This window comes from Callorhinus ursinus, unplaced genomic scaffold (genome assembly GCF_003265705.2).
Source record: "Callorhinus ursinus isolate GAN/ISIS: 27379988/994484 unplaced genomic scaffold, GSC_fseal_2.0 scaffold13, whole genome shotgun sequence".
NCBI lineage: Eukaryota > Metazoa > Chordata > Mammalia > Carnivora > Otariidae > Callorhinus > Callorhinus ursinus.
In genome coordinates, this window is record NW_027397075.1 from 34,639,985 (window position 1) to 34,666,562 (window position 26,578).

General features: G+C 40.4%; 1 protein-coding gene across 1 annotated transcript in view; it reads left to right on the plus strand.

Moving 5' to 3' along the window:
• PAPPA2 (pappalysin 2) overlaps positions 1 to 26,578 on the plus strand; it is a 265,350-nt gene that overhangs the window by 158,797 nt on the left and 79,975 nt on the right. Inside the window, exons 12-14 of the mRNA XM_025878001.2 lie at positions 6,246 to 6,381; positions 6,581 to 6,797; positions 26,246 to 26,417. Coding sequence (XP_025733786.1) covers positions 6,246 to 6,381; positions 6,581 to 6,797; positions 26,246 to 26,417 — 525 coding nt within the window. The remainder of the gene's footprint in view (positions 1 to 6,245; positions 6,382 to 6,580; positions 6,798 to 26,245; positions 26,418 to 26,578) is intronic.

Below are 26,578 nucleotides of genomic sequence, written 5' to 3' on the forward strand. Positions count from 1 at the left end.
ATACCAAGAGAGATAGGAAGTAAAACCAGGTTCAAAACTCCTTCCCCATTTTGACTCACATCCTCAAGTATGGAGACTACTGAGATAGCTCAGTAACAAGAGGCTAGTTGTCTCAGAGCCTCTATTCCTCCATTAGTTTTGGAAGTCAAGTAAGATCCCCTGAAATTTTGAGAATTAATCTCTGCCTTGTCAAATTTCTGAAATCTACAGAGATAGCAATATTATTAGGTGAGCAACATGAAATATTTGATAATTTTTCACCTACAAAAAAGGCATATGGTTCAACCAATAGTGCATGCATTCTTTAATTTTAAAAAATCTGTATTTATTTGAGGTTGGGGGGAGGCAGAGGGAGAGGGAGAGAGAATCCTCAAGCAGACTCCCTGCTGAGCACAGAACTGGACATGGATCTCAATCCCAGGACCCCCGAGATCATGACCTGAGCTAAAATCAAGAGTGGGATTTTCATCCAACTGAGCCACCCAGGGACCCCAATAGTGCAAGTATTCTTAATCTGATTTCTGCTGACCCCTAATTGAACTACAAATGGCTTTTAAAGTGTTCACTTAGCTCCTAGCAATTGTATGAAGCTTTTATGCCTAAGTGTTTATGTGACTTCATTTTGGGGGAAATAGAGGTTATGAGTGTCAACAAATTTTCTAAGGAATCTGTGACTTCCTGCTCACCCCAAATTAAGAACCATTGGGTAGTCAAAAGAATACACAACTTGAAGTTGGAAAACCCAAATTCCTACCTCTCTAGCATTTGGTAGAGGAAGTCACTTAAGCTCCTCAGAACCTACTTTCCACTTCTATGATACAACCTTTGTATCCTGGGAGATATTATAGTACAAAAATCTCAGATAGGAATAAAAACCCAAGGAACTTTATGGAGGCTTCAGCAAAGCATGTGATCATGCTTGGCACACTGTTAAGTGCTATACAAAGAGAATATAATGTCTGCTCACTTTCTCCTGTTCAAGGGCCATCCCTTTCTCTCTGGAATCAGGATGTGCCATAGATGAGTAAAAATGGAAAGGCAAAGAAAAAAAATAACAACCCAGTAACTAACCAAAAACATTTAAAACCTCAGAGAAGATTCTTTTCAAGTTTGTGGTATAGTTTCAGGATCTGCTATCCAGTGACCACCACAAAGGATGACCTGGAAGTTGAAATACTTGGCTTGGGAGTATATTGAATGAGTGTGTCTGTACCCAGTAGGCAGATTGAAGAGGGATTTCTTAAGCCCAAACAGTTCTTCACTAGGGGAACATTCTTTCAATCTTACCCCTCACCAGTGGCCAGAAGTTCCATCCAGTAGTTAATGTGCAGACCTTGGATGAAAAAGCCATTGAATGTGATGGACTGGTTTTCCACATCTGTATGTCAGTCAGTATCTACTATCTGTTTTTCTAATTATCTATCTATCATCTATCTATCTATCTATCTATCTATCTATCTATCTATCTATCATCTATCTATTTCTCCAATCTATGTTTCTCTGTTTCAAAGTATTTTGCAATGGATTCAATGAGCTAATTTCACTGGCAATCCTCCAACTTGAGACCCCTCCTCAATCCTGAGAATCACTTGCTTTTCTAAAAGATTCTGTCTCCTTTCTAACATCTAGCTATAGTTTTTCTTCATAAGAGCCAAGTTCAAATTAATTTTATATTGCCAATGTAAGACAGTCTTGTTTATTAGTCTTGTTAAGTCTTGTTAAGACTAATAAAACTAATAAAACATTGCACACGAAGCTAATAATCCCCTTGACCTCTTAGCATCTTGAATTTTTCTCTTGGGGCATGCCTGCTGCTCATTTCAGATCTGAGTAGTTCCCCAGGAGGTACATTTGATGCTCTTTGTCCAGAAGGGGAAGCTATTCACATAATGCTTTTGGTGTGGTGATGAGAGAAATATCACACTGCATGGAGTCGAATAAGTAGCGCTTCATGTTGCCAAAGTCTCTGTTCCAGCCCATAACTATCTTTTATATCCAGGAACATAAAATTCACTGTGTGTTTTGTATAAAATGAAAATAGTGTGGGCTATAATATTATATTAAAATAGCTGTGATGTAGCTGTGGGAAGAATAACTTTTAAAAATATCATCTTTGGTGCTCAACATCACTCATCATCAGGGAAAGGCAAGTCAAAAACAGTGAAGTATCACCTTACACCTGTCAGAATGACTAGAATCAAAAGACAAGAAAGAACATGTGTTGGTGAGGATGTGGAGAAAATGGAACTCTTGTGCACTGTTGGTGGGAATGCAAATTGATGCAGACGCTGTGGAAAACACTATGGAGGTCCTCAAAAAATTAAAGAAAGAAACATCATACAATCCAGTAATTCCACTACTGAGTATTTACTTAAAGGAAATGAGAACACTAATTCAAAAAATATATGCATCCCTATGTTTATAGCAGCATCATTTACAATAGCCAAGACATGGAAGCAACCCAAGTGTCCATCAATAGATGAATGGACAAAGAAGATGTGGTAGGAAGATAGATGATAGATAGATGATAGATAGATGATAGATAGATAGATAGATAGATAGATAGATAGATAATAGATATACAGTGGAATATTATCAGTCATAAAAAAAGAATGAAATCCTGCCATTTGCAACAACATGGATGGAGCTAGAGGGTTTAATGCTAAGTGAAATAAGTCAGTCAGATAAAGACAAATACCATATGTAGAATTTAAGAAACAAAACTAATGAAGAAACAAAGAAAAAAAAAAAGAGACAAACTAAAAAACCAACTCTTAAATACAAAGAACAAACATGGTTGCCAGAGCGGAGGTGAGTGAGGGAACCGGTGAAATGGATAAAGGGCAGTAAGAGTTACAAACTTCCAGTTACAAAGTAAGTCACAGAGATGAAAAGTACAGCATAGGGGATATAGTCAATAAGATTGTAAAGATGTTGTCTGGTGACAGTGACTACACTTATTGTGATGAGCACTGAGTAATGCATAGAATTACAGAATCCAGTTGTACACTGGAAACTAATGTAACACTGTTATACTTCAATAAAAATAATCATCTTTGTTTAAATAAGGAATAAACTCTTAGTATTCTAATTATACTGTCAATTTTAGAAGTTTTTTGTCTGTATATGTACAGCAAAAGTAGGTTTTTGATAAACACACATTGAACTGAATTTTCTGAAAAGCCTAGTAAAGGAGTTATGTATATTAAATATATTTTTCATAGATTCCATTTATAAACTAGAGATATATTCTATACCAAAAGCCTTGGATATTGCCAATGTCTCTAGAAGTAGAACCTGGAATATCAATTCACGTTTCTACAAATGCTGATTTAAAATAGCATAGATGAAATTTTTTAGCCTATAGGTTTTAGAAAAGCATAATTCTCTATACACCAAAATATACAGTTTGTGTTTAATTTTTAAATTTTATTCTTTACCCTTTCTTCCTGAAGTGTAAACAAAATAAAAAAATATTTCTCTTTGGAAATAAGAATTATTTTGTGAATTAATTTATGAACATTGAGTTCTTACTAGATGACGGGCACTGTCCTGTGTGCTTTTACATGATTTCATTTAATCCTCATAATAGCTTCAAGAAATAGGTAGTATCTCTGTGTTTCAGATGTGCAAAAGAGGATCTCTAGGCTCAGAGAGGAGGGATGGATTGCTCAGCCTTAACCAGTTAGTAGAGATGGAGCTAAGAGTTGAATTGAGATTTCTGCCTGGCCAACCCTCTCTCCAGAATGGTGAACTTACTTGGTTCTTTTCACCCTGGCTCAGATTGGGTATGCATCTATGTGTGGATTCAAACTAGTCTCTGCTTTAGAAGCACCAAAAGTCATATAAGAGGTCATACTTTCTTTGTGTCTGGTTGCGGTTGTGGGGCATATTCAGTATTCAGCTGAGAACAAAGTTCCGTTACATCTCCCGTAGCACTATGAGAGGAAATGCCACAGACTCAGTGTCCTGTACCTTGATCAAACCCTTGTCTCTTTTTGCTTTGTGTATCCCAACGTTCCTGGGCCTGTGTTTTTTTTTGTTTGTTTTTTGGGTTTTTTTTGTTTTTTGGGGTTTTTTTGTGAGTCTTACCTGTGGTTTCCTGCTGAAGCCATGGCCTCGAAATCCTGGCATAGCCTTTCCCACAGATCATGGCACAGAGGCGCTGCCACCTTGAGCAGGCTGTAAGGTTCAAAGGGATTTGGTTCAAAGACCCTTAGAGCAAGGAGGCACATTGCCAGGAGATGCAAAATGAGCTGGAGGTTTTAGGCAGGGGCCTTCAGGACAGAGAAATCCACACCATCATAAGACCAATCCCTCCTAATTAGTCTCAGGTGGGTGGTGTCTATTTTGGGGCCCAGCAGAAGATGGGAAGACTCAGCGCTCCTGTTCCTTGTTGAACTCTCCCCACTCTTCAAGTCTGAGGCCTACTGGGGTAAAGCCACCATGTACTTGTTTGGACTCTGTCTGTTCCTGGCTCAGGAAACAACCCAGAACTTTCTTCCAGTACTCAGGTCTCTTTTGTGGTGTAGGAAAAGGAAGAGGTTGTGGGAGTTCCAAGGGACTTTGATGTCCTTTGCTGCTGCAGTTGAGGGCTTTGCGTTAGGCTCTTGGTTACCTTATGGTATGTTTCATGTCTAGCTCTCATCCAGTCAGGGACAAAGGACCTCATATTGCAAGCCGTAACCTATGGGTCTGGATACTTCTTAAGTTATAAAGGAATATTTATTACTTCAAAGAGGGGAAATGAAACGAAGGGAAAAAGACACTGTAAAAAGAGAGTGTGGCTGGTCTTTCCCTCAGAGGAGGAGAGGAAGAAGGGAGAGCTGTGTTGCATTGACCACTGCAAATCATAAAATCACCCTAATTAAGCCAGCAGTGCAAATGGACACTCTATAAACACACCACCAAGACTCAGGAAAAATCAGCCTGCACACAAGGAAGAATTCTTGGTAAAATGGAAAACATGTTTTACCCTTCTCCTCCCCATTTTTAGAAGAGGTTCCTGCCATTAGATATACCCTTCTTTAACCCTGAGGATAGTTTTCCTGGAGCTTCATCACCCTCAGAACCAGATAAAATCTACAGAAAGGCACAGAGAACATTGTAAGGTCTAGCTCCAGAATCTCAAAATGTAGCAACCATGTAATACCAAGTAACGTAGAGATTTACTCTCAACAGAAATGAAGAGTAATACTGAGCTAAAGGACATAAAATAAAGCTAGAATTACTACATCAAATAATTTCTGTGTGGGAAATAAGCTCTCCAGGTCATCTCCCAATCTCAAAGATGTTTTCTTTTATATTAAAGGATTTCTAGGGACAAAACTCCCATGATTTGCTTTGAAAGACTGTTTCGTTGTTGTTGTTTTTTTTTAAGATTTTATTTATTTATTTGACAGAGAGAGACACAGCGAGAGAGGGAACACAAGCAGGGGGAGTGGGAGAGGGAGAAGCAGGCCTCCCGCAGAGAAGGGAGCCCGATGCAGGGCTCGATCCCAGGACCCTGGGATCATGACCTGAGCCGAAGGCAGATGTCTAATGACCGAACCACCCAGGTGCCCCAAAAGACTGTTTTATTGCTCATCATCCTAAGCATCTAGGAATATTGCTTACAAATAACCGAATTTCTTGTCCCTCAGTGTTGGCTTATTTTCAGCCATGGGTAGGGTAGCATATATATGCTTGGGGGCACCAGCAGAAATGCATGAGAATAAACAGTTTGGCAGCTTCTAGTCTCAGAAACAATAGACACTGAAGTTGCCTTTCATGTCATACTCCACATGCTAAGTGAGAGGTTCAGATAAAATGTTTAGGGGGAAGACAGGAAGATGCAGAAGGATGAACTACGTTCTGAACTATGCCAGTTCACAACAGAATGTTAGCTTGGTGCCACTTGTCCACTTCTCTCCCACTTTGGAGATAAGATTGGCTGGCTATGCAGTAATTTATTGTGTCCAGCAATGGTCTCTTTCAGGGATCTTCTTGAGAAATTTAAAGAAAGACAGGTCCAAGTGAAAAAAGGAACAGTTGAGGTTAAAAAAAAAAAAGACAATCTCAGGAAAAGATGGGAAGTTCAGTAGCTGAAAGTTATCTTTTTCCATCTAATTTTGATTTTTAGTGTAATCTCGGCTATCTTTTTGTGCCTACTCCATAATTTTCTCATAAGTGTAAAAATAGCGTGACACAGTGCCTTGATAGCCCGGTGGAAATGATGACTCACATATATATGTGCTTATGCCTAGGTGTGTTTTGGTAGACCAGGAATGGCCACGGCAATTTTCGTTTTCTTGACATCTGATGGCCCGGTACTCAGAGAACATCAGCGGCCGACAGTGACTGTTCACCTGACCGATGTCAGTGGGAACAACCACTCTCTTGGTGAGTCTGACAGTGATCCCTTCAGGGCCACTAGAGGATGATCCAGTAGACCCTGAAATCAGCCTGGCATCTGACTCTGATATTGTTTGGGACCTTGCCTACAGTAACAGCTGTTGAAAAGATAAAAGGAATGCTAGGTATGGAACACAGTGCTATATGAATGACTTACAGTATTATTCATCTCCTTATTTCTCTTCAGGAACCTATGAGCTGTCATGCCAGCATAACCCACTGGTTATCAATGTGACCCATCACCTGAATGTCCTCTCCCACCGTACCACCTCAGTGCTGCTGAATTTCTCATCCCCATTGGTGGGCATCTCAGCGGTGGCTCTAAGGACATCTTCCCACATAAGTCCTTCAGCTCCCAATAAGTGCATCCCAGAGCATGAGGGGCAAAATCATCAGGGACAGAGGTACAGAGTCTCTTATCTCCTTTTTTTTCTTGTGGTTGTGAGGTACTACTATCATTTTCATATACAGCATTTTGTTTTCAGTGGGTGATTAATCACTAACTAAAAAGTGGGTCTAAAAACTACTAAAAAGACATAAGAAACAAGCAAAGAACAACTCATAGAAGGCACACTTGGGTTTTATATTTTGCTCTTCTTTTCTTAAATGAGAATAATTTTTTATGTAAATATTTAACATCTTTACAAGGTCTTAAAATCTTTTTTACATATAAAACCACTGCCTTCAAATCAGCATGGTTATATAAACTGCCAAAAATTCTCTCCCAAAAACTCAGTGTTCCCTAAGCAATGTATATTTTTCCACTTGTTCCCACCTGGACAGTGTATACAGCAAGTTTCACAATTAGTTTTCAAGGCATGTCATACAATCAGTTAGAGTTATATATGGAAATCAGGAATATATTATCTACATAGGTCTTTCTGTGGACATCTGTGATTGTCATCATCTAGATAGAGATTTCCTGAACTCCCTGCCTCAGCTAGTAGAGGGATTGTGCTTTATAGTGTTGGTGTGCCCAAGGGTGGCCCGAAGGTAGGAGGGAGCAGGCCAAAGGTGTGTGCTGCAGTTGGGCTGGACTCATTCTATGAGTGGTCTAATCAATGGAGTGGGACTATAGGTAACAGAGTTCATTCCCTCAAGGAGTAAGGTTTCAGGCAGTTAGGATCCCAGTCACAAAAGCTTCCAGGCAGTGCTCTATCACCAAATAGGAGATTTGATACCACCATGCCCAAACTAGGTATACCAGAAACTGAGATTTGATTAGGGACTAGGAGTAGACAGTAGTGTGTAGTATATCAGTTATTTTTTGCTGTATAGCAAATTATAGCAAAATTTAATGGCTTATCACAGTTTCCATGAGTGAGGAATTTGGATGCAACTTAGCTGGGTGCTTCTGGCTTAGAGTCTCTTATGAGGCTGCCATCAAGCTGTTGACCAAAGCTACCACAACCTAAGGCTCAAGTGGAGCTGCAAATTTCACTTCCAAGCTCACGCATGTGGTGATTGGCAGGCCTCAGATTATCTGCATCCAGGCTCACTCACATTGGTACTAGCAATAGGCATGCTCACATAGGCGTCGTTCAGTTCTTCACCATGTGGGCTTCTCCATAAGCTGCCTGAGCATCCTATGATACAGCAGCTAATGATCCGACAGAGAAAAAGAGCCAGAGAGGGTAAGTACATAGAATACCACCCAAAAGCTACAGGAGACCATAAAAGCCACCCAAAAGCTACAGAAGGCCATAAAAAAGTTATAGCCTTTTTATAACATAATGTTGAAAGTGACAATCCATTACTTCTGGTGCATTCTTTTCATTAGATATGAGTCAGTAAGTCCAGCCTATACTCAAGGGGAAGGGCATGAATCACTAGGGGCCATGTTAGAGGCCATCTACCACATACAGTAATAATAGTTTGTTAATTGAGTACTAATTGTGTGCCAGGTGTTGTTGTAAATGCTAGAAAGAGAAAAACAATAAGGAATAGAGTCTGGATGTTGAAGTAACATTAGTTAGTTCGTCTGCAACTCTTAAGTATTCTTATTGAGCAAACATCTTCAAATATTAACACAGGAATGTAGACTATTAAAATAACATTGTTTACTAGAATTATTGCCTCTCTCCTAGTTTTTTCAAATGATTTTCTTTACTGGCTCTACCTCTGGCCTCAAGCCATACAGAATTTCTTTCAGGTCCCTGAGACATGTGTTCTTGATGAGTTTCATGTCTTTGCACATTGTGTTCCTACTTTCTTGAATGCCTTCCAGCCCTTCTTCACTTCAACTCATACTTCACCATCAGGATTCACCTTCTTCTGTAAAATCTTGGCAAACTCCTTGCCTATTTCCGTAGGGCATTGTACATAACCCACACTCTGCAGAAACAGCTATCACATTGGGTGGTAACTATTTGTTTACTTGTTGTTCTTTTCCACTAAGCTTTGAACTCTCTCTAGTGGAAATTCCATGTGGTATCTTTTAGTGCCTAGCAGAGAGCCTGGCACATAGTAGTGTCAGAAACTCTGTTGAATGATAGTAACAGACTTTATTTCTAAATGCTGGATGGAACAGAACTGAACAAGAAAAGCACAAAAAGTAGAAGTCATAGCCTCCCCAGACCTGAGGGACAAGAATTCCCCTCACCATCACAGCTGTGAAGTTCTGACAAAGGTGATTAATTGTGGTCACTGCTGCTCGTTCACTTATTTTCATTTGGCACTGTGGGAAAAACAAGCTTTATATGCATGCATGCAAACCAGTAGAAATAGGATATGATTCTCCAGTTTACACAGTGTATGTGGAATGCACAAGCATTTCCAAACCACATATGACTGACAGGAGCCATGCAAATTGGCTTCCCTTCTCAGCCAGCAAATCAGTGCAATATAGTAAATTTTGATACACAGGAAACCTAATAGATTTCATATATTTTCTTTGTGAACAGATTTAAAATCTGAATCCCTATGTACTCTCAAAAAATAGATTTTTTTTATATCTTTATATCAATCCCAGTTGAAGATGTGGATAGATCATAATATGAAACCCTCAAATTCTGGGCATAGTGAGAGGGATTCCTGGCTACCTCATTTTTACCCCTTATGACCTGAATTCCATTAATACTAAAATGGGCAATGGAGAGCTGACAGATGCCTGGCAGTAGAGGATGTATTATCCACTCTGTATTTAACCATTAATGACCAATGGCCCATCCCTCCTACAACTCTGCATCTTTAAATCTGCCCGACTGGCCCACAGAATCTCAGCTGAAGGCCAATAAACCTGTCTGGCTCTCCAGTGATGTTTATCATCTTTACCTTGGACCCTTTAGCTTTGATCTCTCCCTTCATCTTGTTTCTCGTTCTGCTATGATGGCTACCAATTTATGACCCTTTGGGCTTAGTCTACTGATAATGAACCATTAGTCTTGAAAACCAAGTTTTGTGTTCCTGGTTTTGGCCACTGGTGCTCAATTAGAGCTCAATTCACTCCTTCTCTCTGGCTGTTTCTAGCTCTAGCCACTTAGGTAAAGGTCCTGCATAACCTGCCACAGCATCCCATGAGTTGGAGAATCAGGCAGACCCCCAACCATGCCAGAATTGTGTTGTTGGCTTTGGGAAGTGGGAACCACTGTTGTGATTAATGCGATGGGATTTAGAGTGTATCCGAGATATACTCCAGGCACTGATAGGTTACTTTGCCTAAATGAGAGGAATTAGCTTCCAGATAATCAGGACTCTAATTTAATCAGGACTCTTACTATCTACTTTGGAAATCCACACAGTCAAGTTTAGAAGAATTTACTAATAGGCAAGAATTGCTGATGGGCACGTGATTTCTCCTACAACAGAATTTTGTTCTTCTAGTTACATGAACATAATGTAATGGAAACATTGATTGTAACTTCTCTACTCCTACCAGATGATAGATGCAACAGATCCCGCAGCATTGAATCTTCTGAGGATGAACATCATCTCCTTCTCCACGGCATGGGCTGATTACAATGGTTGAAACTTCTGGCCACTCCTTTCTTTGCAACATTTGCACTTTCTGTCTTACTGATTTTTTCATCTACCTTCTCCATAACAGGTTGCAGTATGATCTCCCAAACAACTGTGCTTCCTTAACTTTTCTTTGTATTTCAAAGAATTCTGGCTTTTTATAATTTGATGTTACAGAATTAGGTGCATAGCTGCTTGTGACTCTTTTATCTTCATTAGGATCATACCTTGTGCCAACTTTTGCTCTGTTAAATGCTTTTGGCTTTGTATTCTACCTTGTCTGGAATTTAAATTTCCATCCCTGCTTTCCTTCTGTTTATATTTATTTGGTAAATACTTGCCTTTCATTTATTTTTAACATTCTGCTATCTTCATTGCCAATGAGCCCAGGGCATATTGCTCCATGGCACTGTTTATTCTGAAAATTTATTTCATGGTCCTCAAGCTTCTAGTATCTTTAGGACCCTGTAGTATTTTTACCTTTGGGACATTAATCTTCTAGGATTCCATGGCCTCTGCCAGTAGTTCTCCCTTGCCCCCCACTCTCTCCCACCCCACTGGACCAAGACCGTCATACTTCTTGACCTGAAGTCTTAAAGTCAGTAATGAAAGGGTGGTACTGATGAGGACTAAAGGATAAAAAACAGATCTGTGACCCCTGAAATGCAGTGCCTAGTTTGCCAGTCTCAAGAGAAGCCAGAGAATGAGGAAAGAATGACCCTTTCCCTCTCTCCTTTTAGCATGGCTTCATTCCTTATTTGCTTTTTTCCCTCCTCAGGAAAAAAAAAAATGCATGCTTTGGCTTCCAGTGATGTTTCTCAATTCAACTCCAATACATTTTGAAATCAGGAGGAAATCCTCACAGATTCCAGCTGTCAGTCTTGGTTTTTGATATTGATAAGAGTTTTCATATTTTTTCTGTTGGAATTTAAGTGGGAAGCAGGGAAAAATGACCTCATAGCATTCTTGTGAGATTAACTGAGAAGTGTACATGTGGAGTGCATAGCACATTCTAGCACCAGGCAGGAGCACCGCCCATATAAGCTTTCACACTATTCCTCATCTTTGTTTTTCTCCATTCCTCTTTTTACAAGGTGTGCCACTGATCAGTTTCTTGCTTCTCAGCTCTCAAGTCACTCTCAACATGTGCATGTGTAAATACTAGAACAGGATTTTATTGATATTTATCTTTTGCCAGCTGACACAATGTTCTGCTTTGTCAGAAGTGGGTAATGGAGAGATACTACAGGAGGAAGGGCTTCTCTTCCTAGCTTCAGTGTGCTTTCTTCTCTTTTGCGGCTGTGCCATGCTCAGCAGCAGTGTAAAGAACAGCTTCCATAAAGTCAGCAACCACTTGCATTCCCAGGGTATGTATTTCCAGTTGGCTCTTCATCACCATCAACCCAAAGTAGTGCTTGTTATTTATCCCACTGCATGTTATAAACTGCTAGCATCCCATTTCCCATTGACAAGGAGCTCCGTATTTTACTCAAGCCCGAAGGTACAACCAAACTGATCCCCAGATCTGACCTTTGTGAATCTATCTCCTGGTACCACATACAGGTCCATTCTATGCCAGTCGGGGTCCAGTGAGGACACAGTAATTAGAATAGGGAGATTTTAATATAAAGAACTATTAACTACTTAGGGGAACTACAAAGGATTAACTACTTAAGAGAACCCTAATTAATAGAATGGGGGATAAAGGGAGCAGTCATTCCATTTTCCATTTAGAGGTGAGGGAAGAGTATCAGAGGAAGGGACAAATGTGGAAAAGGCTCCCCACCTAAGGCTATGATTTGGATCTCATCAGAGTGGGTTTGGCGATGGCACAATGGATGACACAGAAGTTTGCTGAGGTTTCAGAGGCTGGGGCCAGCAAGCAGGAAACCACCCACTGGAGTGCTGATCAAAGCTTCTTTGGAAGCTGCCTGCTCAGGCACTCTTGGGACTTCTGGAAAGCTGCCCTTGGGGTGCTGCTGACACTTCCCGGAGGTCACCCACTGGGCCCTGGTGAAACTTTCTGGGAAGTCAATCAGTGGAGCGCCTTTGAGACTTGCTCCCACTAGAGTGCTGGTAGACCTTGCTGAGCTGTGCAGGGTGTCCCTGAAACTCCTTATGGAGTGAGCACTACTGGACTGAAGCCCTGTCAGATGTCAAGTGCTGCAGAGGCCAGGAGAGGAAAACACATAGGAATCTAGAAGAGATGCCCCATCTTCCCGGAAGTCTCTCCAGTTACATCTACTGGAAACACGTGACATTACACTAACTGGCCAAAGAGCAATATTTACATGGTGCATTTTCTAGGATTGTGAAGTGGCAGGAAAGATCTTGTCAAGGAACCCAGAAGAAATCCCATTTTTGTGCCTTTTACGTTCCAGCTAAGATTTCCTTTAAGGTCCTGGCTTTAATCCTCAGACCACTTTTCAGTATAACTTCTAAATAGATTTGACCTAACTAGAAATGCATATTTTCTTTTTTTAATGTTTTGAACTTATTTTAAGTCCAAGGCAAACATGAAGTATAAATACCTCATTAACTTATTCAGTATAAATATACATTCTGATTGAGATAGAAAACAAGTAATAAATATTCATAAATAAAAAATTGTCATGGGTTCTGAGGTTTACCTTAAACTATAGCTTATCAACGCCAAGTATTCCAATCTACTATTGAATGAGATATTAATTATTTCAAATGAATATCCATGTAGAAACCTAAGTTCTTTCTTCTCTCTCTTGTTCTCACCCTCATTCTTTCTCATTAACTATATATAGTAATGCTTTGATCCTTTTCTTCATTGTGGATAACTGAAAGTAGATTCATATAACAATTTAGGTCTAATACAATGGATATGTGTGTGAGAGTGTGAGTGTATACCTTGTGTATGCTTACTATATTTTACTTCAAGTAGAAGCAAGTTTTTGAAAAGTTTAATGTAAGTTGATTTGTAAAACCAATTATTCTATATGGTGTGTGTGCATGTGGTTTGAGTGTGTGTGTGTGTGTGTGTGTGTGCATGTATGTCTCTGTATAGAAAGAGATGGACCATTCATCATTCAAAAATATTTATTAAATGCCTACAATGTGCCAGGAATAATTTTCAGTTAAGGAAACAGACTCAGAGTGTACAAATTCACCTTATTTGAGATTAGCAAAACTAAGACTAGGATTCAAGAAATTTGTTTTTAGTAAAAGAACGTTCCATTATAAGAATAGAAACTGTTTCAGAAATATATCCATGTCTACTACCATCCAAGAAACCCTGCTGCCCTCTCTCAAATTATATTTGGAAAAAAAGCATGAGAGAAGAACAGAGATTCTAAGAGAAACATCTTCTCATAGAAATTCCCTAGTCTTAGTAGGTGGATTATCTAAGCAGCTGTCTTACTAGAGAATGTCCCCTCAACTCTCCATTATCTAGTTACACCATATCCATTTTAGCAATGATCCATATCCATCCATATTCTCTTCCGTAGTCCATTTTTCCTTATTCCAAACCTGAGCCACCTTTAGAGCCATCTTCTCCATGGCTTAACTAGAATTATTATTCATTAAAGTGAAATTTAATCAGTAATATCTGTTTCCTGGAAAATCATAAAATCATATAAAATCTAAAAATAAAAAAAACGTGGCTATTGTTTAAAAAACCTGTATTCTGATTCTTTTCATAATATTGGATAATTTAAAGTTAATTGTTTTAGCAATTTTGGTCTAGTAAAATGTGGCTATATATGCATGTGTGTATGTGTATTCACTTTATGCAAGACAATCTTTTGGAAAAGGTTAATGTGTAATGAATTATATAACTACATTTATTTATTTATTTATTTATTTATTTATTTATTTATTTTGTATAACTACATTTTAAAATGATTTGGCTTTTTAAACGATTGTGCCATTCAGAAGGGTATTATTTTTTAAGTAAAAAATAAATATTTTTGTAAAGAGCAGTGTCATCCCCAGATTTTCTCCTCTTTCTTTCTTTTTCTTTTTCTACATTAATCTGCATTTTTCTATTTACTTAAAGCAAACTAAGCATGAACACATAAAGTCTGAATCAAGAAAACATAATGAACACATACACTGTGCTCTTGTATGATTCTATATTCAAAGCAACAACTCTTAGAATTTACCTTTTGCATTGAAAACATTTACTACTAGGCTGCTATTATGGATATCAGTTGGCGTTCAGCTTCTTACTCTCATATACTTAACATAAAAATGTACATGTGCATAATTAAAATACCTGTCATGTTTTGTCAACCATGCTTGTGTAAAGATGAGAATTAGGTTATTTTAAAACTGAGTAATCGCGGCACCTGGGTGGCTCAGTCGTTAAACGTCTGCCTTCTGCTCAGGTCATGATCCCAGGGTCCTGGGATCGAGCCCCACATCGGGCTGTCTGCTCAGCGGGAAGCCTGCTTCTCCCTCTCCCACTCCCCCTGCTTGTTTTCCCTCTCTTGCTGTGTCTCTCTCTATCAAATAAATAAATAAAATCTTAAAAAAATAACAACAACTGAGTAATAAAAGAATAATGTGTATCTGGTTTGGTTGGGAATGCCTCAGGATGCAGGGACACCTGCAAATTTATGGACATGTGTTCTAGTTTAGTCAACCCTGTTGTCTCTGGGTAGCCTCTATTCTTCAGATTCTGTTTCCTAAAGCAGGGACTGCAAAACTAAATAATCCAGGGAGAAAAATCATAGCTATTACCAAATAACTCATAGTTTCCTGTCTGCAATTTATGACCTTTGGTAATATGCTGGGCTAATGCTATATCTCAGGCCGACTTACACTAGCTGCCTCCTCTCTTTCGACCCCCGCTTCAATAGCACCCCTGTGCTGTGACAAAAGGATGTTTTTAGCCTTAGAAAGTTCTTGAAAATGTAGATCTGTTGACCAAGAAGATAGAATAGAAGATAGAGCTTCATCAGTGAGTCAAGTCCAGAAGATTTTTGGGTCACCCTCCATTGTCCTTGGAGAATTCACTATAGACGTGGAATTTTGGTTGGGGGTGGAGGGATGCGGTAGAACAGAGAGCAACTTTTCCATAGAACTTCTCTTTTATGATTTTAAAATCCCCAGAGAATTTCTGGGAGGAAGTGGCTGTGTTTTCCATTTGGGAGATGTTGGGACTCAAGTGTCAAAATATTTCTTCTTGGTTATACTGTAGATTAGGGGTAGAGCTGGGGCTACATTATAAGGCCTCCAAACCCCAGTCCAGGGGCACATAGCCAGAGCACAGCTCAGTGCCTTGGCATTCCATTCCCACTGTAATCAGTTTGTGAGCCTGCTCTTGGTAATAGGATCATTCCATCTCTATTATCCATCATTCTGCTTCATGCTTCATTATTCTCTGGAACCCTCATTGCTGCTGCTTTACCAATTCCTATTGTGCTTCAATTATTTGGAGCTAAGATTTGAAATGCCAACCGTTTCCCTTCCTTCTCTGCCTGGATTGGGACTCTACAATGCCAGGCCTCTCCTTCCCCTGCTCATTTCTATGTACAGCATTCATATCACCTCCCTTTAATAGCCTCACAAAGTGAAGAGCTCCTTCCTTTCTTTTTCTAGGGGCTACAGGTTAAAGCATTTGTTTTGGCTCTTCTTTTGTTTTTAGAAGAGGGTTTGCTTTTAATACTCCAAGATGATGGGAAGTGTTCTCTCCTGCTGGGAAAGGCACTATAGAAATGAAATATGTGTTACATTTCTACTCATTTGATTATCTTCTTCCCCAAAGCAGTTTAGCAAATTAACATTGAATCTGTTTTTGTTTCTTAAGCAAAGAAAGAATTATAGCAGCTCAATTGTTCCCTAGGTTTCTTGCCTAACTTCCTTTTCCCAGAATGATTTGTCCATAAAATAAGAGGGAAGGAAGAGAATCACTGGAGAGGATTCTGATTCTTTTGACCAGTGACAGATGGCCTGGTGAACAACAGGTCTACTTTGGGAGATACAGTTAGCTGTTTGATTCTGTTCAACTGTTTGTTCTTGAGGGGTCACAGAGGAAAAATGAAAAGGTCACAGACTTGGTCTCATTGAAGGGTTTATTGGTGCATGACTAGACTATTCTAGAAATAGCCTTTATTAAAATATTACCTTGTCTGAGATGATTCTTAGTGGGAGGCATTCTGAGAACTGGTTCGGTGGTGGCTTTTGGTCAAAAGCTAAGAATAGGCATAAACAACTTATGAAGACTGGGAGTTGGAGTCTCCCTCTAAGGAATAGGCTAGTTTCAAAACAATAACTTTGAAATAATGACTCCTCTATGTCTTATCATGTTGTCTGAAATTCCAGCATTAGGAATGATTTTCTTCAAGTCTTGGTTATCTCCGAGGGTCTCTTTAAAATAGTAAATAACTATTGAATAGAAGTAGAAACGTCATAAGTTGTTATCAACTCTTTATAGCAGAACTATTCTCGTATGGACCTTGACAATTCAAAAATAGACCAAGGCCCTGCTGAAATGCACCCTAGTATAGGCATCTGGAAATTATGGGGAGTACCAGAAACAGAAAAAGTGGTACTAAAAAGAGAGATTTTAAACTGTCACCTGCTTCTCAATTTTGCTCAGGGCTGGCCCTGTCCTTATGGTCTGTATTCATAGCAGCTGGTGGAAAGAGCACAGAAAATAAAAACAAAACAGTATTTCTAGGATTCTGTCATTTTGCCAGCCTGCCAAGTAGACAGACACTGTTGACGGAGTTGACCATAAGTTCTGGTTGGAATGACGCTCAGGCCCTGTCTGGTTCTATGTAGCCATAACGGTGGAGGCAGAGGAAGTCTGGGGATTGAAGTGGCAGGAAGTCCAAAGTCCAGACCCCTCTCTCCTACTATTGGCTACATCATCAGTCTTACGGCATGATTTCAGGGCAGTCTCTTCCCTCCCTTCTTTGGGCCTTCATTTCTCCATAAGAAAATGAGCCATGGCCATTGCAAGGGTTGGGAGAGCTGGAGGGAACAAAAGAACAGAAGGGAGGAATATTCCAAATCTGATGTCAACCAAGGACTGACAAATCCCCGGATTATGAGATGATGGGAACAATGTGAAGCTTCTGTTGGAGAGTCCAGAAACTTTCCCCAGAAACTGGGGAAAGGAAGCCAGGGGGAGAGGGAGATTCCCAAAGGGGACCAGCACGTGTTTTATGTTCTACTTCTGCAATATTGTGATACTTGGTCTTAGTCTGTGGTTCCTGGCTCACAGCTCTCAAGCCCTTGGAATTTCCTAAGTGTTGAGAGTGATAAAGGTGTCTTTTGTTATATGAATGAGGTGACTTTTGGAAAGCACTGAAGGATGGGACTGGTTGTCAGTAGAGCCAAACACATGATTAGAAGTTTGGAACTTTGAGTCCTACCCCTTGACCAGGGAGCAGGGAGGGGCTGAAGTTTGAATCAGTCAATCAAGCCTATGTATTGAAGCCTCCAGAAAAACCCAAAAGGCTGTGTTCAGAGAGCTTCTGGGTTGGTGAACACATAGAGATTGGGGAGGGTGGCACACCAGGAGGGGGCATGGAAGCTCTGTGTCTTTTCCCCATTACCTTGCCCTGGGCATCTCTTCTATCCAGCTGTTCTAGAGTTCTATTTATTATTTTATAAAAACTTAGCAACCAGTAAGTAAAATGTTTCTCTGAGTTCTCTGAGCGGTTCTAGCAAATTAATCAAACCTGAGGAGGAGGTCCTGAGAACCTCTGATTTATAGCCAGTCAGTCAGAAGTATAGGTAACCACTTGGGTTTCTGACTGGTGCCTGAGTTGGGGATGGGGATGGTTTGGTAGGATTGATCTCTTAACCTATGGAACCTGATGCTTTCTCTGGACAGGTAGTGTTAGGATTGAGTTAAACACTCAGACATCCTGCTGGTGCCCAAGAATTGCTTGGTTGTAAGTGTGGGAATCTGCACCCCCACACACATATATTGGAACTGGTTTCAGAACATCTATTTAACTTCCATATGTGATTTTGAGACTCATTCAAGGTGTTGGCTTGTAAATTTTCAAGACCTGAGTTTACACAGCTTCTGTATAGCCACAGAGAAATCATACTACTCCTTCCTCCTGCCCTGTAGGAACTGTTCTAGGAATGACGCAGAAGAAAACTCATGCCCACTAAACTTCATTCACAGGACTGTACTGTTGCCTCACTTAACTATATGTGTTTCACAATTACTCAGGCTGCGCCTATGAATGTGGCTGGGGAAGTGTCACCCCCAGATTAATAGTTTAATTGGTGTCCAGGGATGAATAGTAGGTAGGACAAGAGTCAGCAGTACAATCATTTGGGGGCTCCAGCAGTCACTCCTCATTTGGAAATGTCCCACATGGGGATGGTTACTGCCTTTGCAAACTGGAAAAATACATTTTTATATGTATATAATTTATATTTTTATAATTTACGTACACATACACATTTGTTATTTCTTTTTTTTAAAGATTTTTTATTTTTAAGTAATCTCTACACCCAACGTGGGGCTCGAACTCACAACCCCAAGACCAAGAGTTGCATGCTGTACCGATTGAGTCAGCCAGGCGCCCCTGTTGTTTCTGATGGGTGATTCTGTTTCCCTGATGCAATGCTAAGAAGCCTATCCTCTGCCAATTAGCCAGCAATTGTTTGGACTCTTCCTTTGGTATTCCACATATTTTATAATCTACATTAAAATCATGGGTTCTGAAACATGGTGAGGCAGGGATTTGAAAGGGAGCGCTTTTGGCTGTGTGATGTAAATCTGTTTCTCTTTAGAGGGACAGGGGGCATTTGGATGGGACTTCTAGTGTTACAGCCAGGCGTGGTAAAAACTATGCCCAGAATTAGAAATGAGTGAAGCAAATTATCCAGCACTGGGGCCACCAGAGTCCAGTCCTGAACTTACAAATAGGTCACATTCTAGGAAGAGATGGACCTCTCCCAAGGGGCCGACTTCGGAACAAAACCTTTAGTAGAGAGGCAGGGGAACCTCCGCTTTCCCAACGTACAGGAATAGAAGAAGTCTGCTTTGTGCAATAATTTCATCATTTCTCTGTCATGAGGGAAGAAACAGAATTACTACTGAGATTCCTCTGTTTCTCTCAGATGAGAATATTTGGAGGAAGAGAACTTGAATTAATTTTACCTTCCTGGTTAGTATGATGCTTCAGTAAAACCCTTCAAAGTACCAGCATTGTTTTGCCTGAGAAGACTGATGGAAATATACCTGACATTTAATCTGTTTCCTGTCCTACAAAGCAAAGATGGAGCCAGAGTGAGGAGAAGGTAGGATGGGGAGCCAGAGTAGAGACTGTATCTTTTTATATTGGTTTGGAGAAACAGCAAAGCTCTCTAAAGATGGATGCTATTATTATTATTTGGTTTTGCCATTGGTGGTGGCAAGATTAATGAGAACTCCGTTTCTTCCAGTCAACTCTACATTCTGTACATTCTACTTCCATCTGCTGCCAAATCCAGAGCATACATTCCTTCTTAGCCCACACCCTCTTATTTCAATAAGAATCAATAAAACACAGTAGGGGAATGGCCAGAAATCTGATCCTCTTTACTATTTAACCTTAAAAGAGCTGTTTCTGCAGAAACCACTGGGATTGCTATTTGGTGAATAGTGGCACTTCTTGGATAAATGAATTGCAATATTTTGTTTAAGCAACTGAAAAGTTGGAATATTAAGTAAAAACTTACACTGGGCAAGAAAGATTGTGAGAAACTCTTTTTTGGGTTCTCCACCACATCCTGCTGCCCATTCATGGGTTTTCTGTACTTCCACCCCAATACCACCAACACCTCATTTGGGAAATTAAATATCATGTTAGAGCTGGAAGGGACCTTTAAGAGAACCTAGTTCAAACCCATCATTTTACAAATTTGCAGACAGAGGACCAGAGTAGTTAAGAGACTTACCCAAGGTCATAGATGTAAGCAGAGACAAGCCAAGATCTGAACCCAGGTCACATTGGCCTTCATCTACTACTTTCTCTATTATACCATGCTGTTTTTCAAAATGTATGGTACAGATGCCAAACAGTTTCTCCTAAACTAACCAGGATTCCAGATATCAAGCTGTGGTCAGCTTTTTCTGGCTGCTTAAAAGAGGGTGGGATGTTGACTTGAGAAAAGTCCATGAGCTGATGTCATCCTGATTTTGAGTTTGAGCCAAAGCTTAATTAAATGTTTCTTGGTTATTATATTGTAGTCTTAGTGTTCTGGAATATCCCATCACTCCTTTTGGGCTCATTTTCCTCACCTCTAAAATGAGGAATTTGGGTTGAATTATCTTTAAGGTCCATTTTACTTTTAAAAACTGTGGTTCCTCTAAGATCATTGTTAAGAGTCATGTCCACTCCTCCCACCCAGAATTATTCATGTTCAAGGAAATGTGGTCTTTAGCATATAATCTTCCATTAGCCCTCACATGGGAGAAGTAGGGTTTCACTATGGATTCCTTTTTTTTTTAAGATTTTATTTACTTATTTATTTATTTATTTATCACACATGAGCAGGGGGGAGGGGTAGAAGGAGAAGGAGAAAGAATCTCAAGCAGATTCCATGTTGAGTATGGAGCCCAACTCGGGGCTCAGCACAGGACTCACCATGGGGCTTGATCTCATGGCCCTGAGATCATAACCTGAGCCAGAATCAAGGGTTGGATGTTCAACTGACTGAGCCACCCAGGTACCCCTTCACTATGAATTCTGATTGCATCTCGAATAGTGTTGTAGTCTCCTGAAATTCCTTCGGATGGCTCAGACCATCAGGGAATCCTTGGACCAAAGCTGTGGAGAAGCTGTGGGCAGAAGAGCCAGGACTTCACCCATTTGTCAAGAACTACCCAGCTTCCCAAATGTGGACCTTGTTTGGGAAGTAGACCAACTTCTTTCTAGTGGCCTCAAGAAATGGAAAACAAAAAAGACACGCCCTGGGAGATAGCTCATGACAAGTTTCTTAGTGGGTCTGTCTGCTCCCTCTGCAGAGAATGATATCTACTTTCTGGGGTCAGCCTTACCCTGTTCTTCAGCAACCACTGTAAGGCAGTGGAAGGCATTGGGAACTTGCCTGTAAGTTTGTCTTCAAATACAGATGTCGGCTCCTTTCACTATAGGTTCTCTAAATTTGTTAGTCATAATTTAAGAGACCCACACACGTGATGAATTTTCTTCAGTTCTCAGTGTGGGGAGGAAATGGTAATTTTGTTGAAGTGTTGGGAGTGCCACCTTACCTGTGTTCTGTCTGTACAGTATCAGAGGTTACTTTCTAGGATATCTTTTTTGCCTTTCCAAATTCTGCTCATTCATTGAGATCAAATCATACCGAATGTTAAAACTGTCTCTGAAACAGCCATGAATTTATAATCAGTAACACATGATTTCATTATTCTCTCTGCACTATGGTGAAAGCTTCTTCAGAATAGGAAAAATGTTGCCTACGTTTGATCTATCTTATGGCTTCTACATGATAATATGACTTAATACATGGATGTGTAATAATCAAGCAGTGGGACCAGGTTCTCCTTCTGGAATCAGCCTTACTATTTTATAGTCTTGGCATATGGAATTTATTGACATAGCTTTCAGGTTACACATACCAGAACTTCATGGTGCTGGGTTTCGTTCATGGTGAGCACCAAACACTTTGAAACCTATAAAGTCACAGATGCTAAAATCCCACCACAAGCCATCAGAATCAAAATCTCCAGGGGGCAAGGCCTGGGTATCTATACTTTTTAAAAGCTGCTTCAGTGAGTCTAATGTACAACTGTGATTGAGAAAGCCTGCCTCATGAGGACCACTCCTTTTATGGAACTGTGCCAACAAAGGTTTCCCAAGTACAGGTGTCACTCACAGACCCAGCCAACAAAAGGACACACACACATCATTATGGTAGGATGGTATTAGGATTGTGCCTGGGTACACATGAGCAGGTTACATACAAGAGGAGGGTAGCCTGAGGTTAACATAACATTTTGTACAGGGATTCCTCATTGAAAGCATTTTTTAAAACCCTCCAACATAATGACCTTGGGGAGTGAGGACCAGAAGAGAGAAAGTAGAAGCTTATCAGAGAAATGGAGCAACAAAGAATGGAGCTAGAATTATGGGTAGGTGGCCATCTACAGAGTGTGATTTTTAAGGGCCTATTGACTTAAAATTCCATCATGAAAAAACTCATTCCTTTGGTTTAAAACTTTGTCTCCTGTTACTATGGAAATACCTGTGAATCACATCTGACTGGATTCATCATATCCTTACCTGAGGATACATTGTGATGGGGTGTGGGGAAATATCTGGAAAAAGTGGGTGGAAGGCTAAGGAGCTTTTTCCAAATGAGGAAACACACTAAGCAGGGCATCTTGCAGACAGTGGCAACTGGACAAATATTGACAATTTGATTTGCTATCATTTAAAAGAAAACTGCTTGAAATGAAGACAGACTATTAAATATACTATATTTCCCCCTAACTGTCCTGCTGAGATGAGGAGCTTCTTGGCTCTCCCTGGCCTATACTACTAGCTCCTGAACTGAGAAGAAAGCACCAGGAGAGCAGCCTCATCCCCCCAGGGAGGTGGCCTCATGGTCTAGGCTGGCCCCAGAGTGAGGGCTCTGAGCTCCAGCCCGAGGATTTTCCTCTGACCTGCTGTGTGGCCTCCAGCCAGTCTCCAAGCAGCTTCAGTTTCCTTGTATGTCAAACCAAGAAAAATACCTAACTTCCCACCTCTCTGGGGCATTGTAAGACCCCGAGGCTGCCACTTTCATTACTATTTGTCTGAATACCATAAAAAGAAGGCTTGTAGAGAAGTTTTAAATAAGAATTTATTTAAGAATAAACTAACTGTTTTTACTATTAGCATTATCACTATGAGGGCTCGTGTAGCACCTGGTAGAAAGGAGAATGTTTGGGGAGGGCAGAAAAATGGAGGACAAAACAGCCCTCAGAAAAGCGGTGTTTATAGTGCAAAAGACACACAAAAGGGAGGTTGGGGTGCAGGGGAGAGAATTCTACAATTGCTACCAGATGCCATCAGAAGCTAGTAACCTGACAAACGCCATCCTCATAAAACAAATTCCTTAAAAAAGGAAGCAAATGGAAATGTAAGCTAGTGAAAGAATTTGCAGCAGCTGCCCTGAAACCATTTCTCACTTCATAAACAGGTCTAGGGTTGGTGCCTTTTTTCCTTTTTTTGCCTTGGTCTTATTTCGTGCCACTTCTCCCCTCTAACATGCTCCCCTGTCTCACTCTTCCTCCCCCACTGCCGATGCTGGAAGGGCTTCTTACACCGGTAGTCATAGCAACAGCAGTTAATGGAGCCCCATCTTGATGGAGGGAAGCTCATTCAGAGTATTTGTTCTGTGTCTTATCTCAGCACGTATTTGTCCTCAATGATGACATGGATTAATTAACTGGATGGAGTCACTGAAAAACAGCATGTACTATTTCACATTAATTTCTTGGCGACAAGCTGACATCAACAAGAACTTGTTAATGACCGTGTTTCCTAGTACTCTCTGCATACCATGCTGAAGAAATATGACTTTTTGTGGACATCAAGGAATACAGCATCTCTTAAACTTGGAGTTCTTTAGGCATCACTAATGAGGTGTACTGATCTCATCCCATGAAGGATGGTCAGGTTTCAGATCCCTTATCCAGATAGGTTCAGTAAAGACTCAGAGACAAAGGTTCATTTCCTATATTGCCTACCCAATTATCAGCATTGGATTTGGGGAGTTTGTGTTGACAATTAACAGCCCCTACCCCCCAATTCATATATTCCTCCCTCCACCAGACTCCATAGAGTGAATCTGAGGCATTCCATACCATCGAAGGGAATAATAAGAACTCAAAAGAGTAAAAAAGTTTTTTTCAAACTACTCAACTCCAACACCTCCATCCTATAGCTAATAAGCATAGATAAAAGAATGAGAATGTCACTGACGTATGATTTAAATCCTATGGCTACAAGATAAGAAGCAGCAACTTTAGCATAGTCAGATCAAATCCATCCTTTTTAGATGAGTGCTTTTAAAATCAATTCTCAATTATGTCAAGGTGATATGTGCATATTCAATGACATTTTATTTTTCGCTTTCTTATATTGTTGCCCAGCTTTTTTAATAAAGTCATTGACTGCTAACACAATTCTAGGGCAAATAGGGCAAATTAATGATGATGAGCCTCATGGTAGCCATTTTGGCTAATATTTAGCACGACTGGTAACAGCATCATGAGCAAGAAAATATCTCATTGGCCTACCCCACTAGATTATGATTTCCTTAAGGCCATGATACTTATCGTACCCCCAGTACTTAAAACAATGCCTTGCCACCAATAAGTGCTCAGTAGATGTTTATTAGTGAATGAATGAGTAGGGCAAGATGGTTGAATCACTGTTTGATGATAATATTTTTGTGTTTCAGATTCCCATCTGTCACTTTAGAATTAACAAATTACCCATCTTAATAGCCATTGACATACTTTGCTGTATGAGCAGATTTAATTCAGCAGAATTTTATTGTGTTTACTACAGCAAGCTTTATGGTGAATATAAAAGTGGGTAAGAGTCTGTATTTGTCTTTGAGAGGTTCATAATCTAGTTGGGAGTTTCAGCACTTAGGAGATACTCAGCTACTAATTGCCTTATAGATCAAAGGATGAATAAATGAAAGAGTAAGCAGATGCACACATGACTATAATATAGGATAGAGTATTAGAAGTGTTAGAAGGAAATTATTTTAAAAATTTCCCTGGGAGGTTCAAAGGAGGAAAATATCTGGAGGGGCTTCTTGGAGAAGAAAGTCCTTTTAGAAATCTCAACAAATTGAACAAAGGTATAGGAATGGGAAAACCAAAAAGTATGGATGGTGAACAGAAAACAAGTAACTGAGGGTGGGACTTCGGCCATTTGCAGTGGAGCAGTAGAGGAAATTAACCCAGAACAATAATAACCCTGTGGGATATATACCATTATTATCCCCTTCTTATGGGGGAAGGAGCTGAAACACTGGGGAATGAATAACTCAACCATATCACATAGGTAGTAAATGGTGGATCCAGGATTCAAAGTCAGACAGCATGGGGCCAGTGCTCTAATTTTTCTCTGGTTCTGCCTTGGGAAGAGGGTAATGCTCTTTTTGCTCTGTTTCATCCTTGTTGCTGTTACAGTCTAGACCTGAACTTGGAGAGTTTAACTCTCTCTCCCATTCCTGGCTGATTGACCCTAGAGATCCAGGCAGTGGTCCTCCTCTGCTGAGATGATGTCCTGGAAGCACCTAGCACAACGTCAGGCATGTGGCAGAGATTTAGTATGTGTGAGTTTCCTCTTCCTGTCATGGGCTCAATTTCTGATTAGCCAGTGCTGATTTTCAGTGGTGTGTAGTGCTATGGCTCCAGTTGTCAGAAATATTTCCATACCAACCAATAAATGTTGACTTTTCTGCCATCTCAGATACCAGACCCTTCATCCAGTCCCTCTGGAATCAAACAACTAAAAGGTTAGTGCCTGACACAACCAGGGGCCCCAAGGATTCACTCCTGACCTGGGTCTGCTCTGATTGTTTGGGACCCAGAACTACTGGTTGTTAAACATTTTGAGGATTGCTCTCTGATCCAGCCATTTCTGATGGCATCCAGGGCTCTTGAGACACATTCCCCACCTTGTCCTGTCACCATTTTGTCCTCCTGGAAAAGCCGTGGAAAGTCAGTTAATCATTCATTACTTGTTAACTGATATTGTTCTTGTTTATTTCATGTCGCACCGTTCCAGGTCACATAGAAGGAGGTGATGAATTCAATGTAGGTTTTGGAGATCATTCTCTTTGGTTTAGAGGCACTTTCCAGAGGAAGCTGCAAAGTCTTTGCTGCTGCCTGCTTATCTGGAGTCTAAGATGCTTTTGTTTCTGTCATCCCCAGCTGTGTCCATCGGCCCTGTGGGGAGCAAGGCAGCTGTGTGCCATTGCTGCTTGATCATGCGGATATGGTGAACTGTACCTCTGGTGGCCCAGGTCACATGAAGTGTGCTATTACCTGTCAAAGGGGATTTGCCCTTCAGGCCAGCGGTGGGAAATACCTCAGGCCTGTACAGGTGAGTTGGAAACCCGTGGTCATCAAGACCAAGCTCCAGGGAAGGGAAGGTACTTATGCTCCCCTCCCTGGCTGAATGGGGGAAGGGCAGGTGTTTTTAAATCACTTGGAAGGAAAGATGAGGACTCTAACAGGCAAGGATAGCACAGCTTCACAGAAATA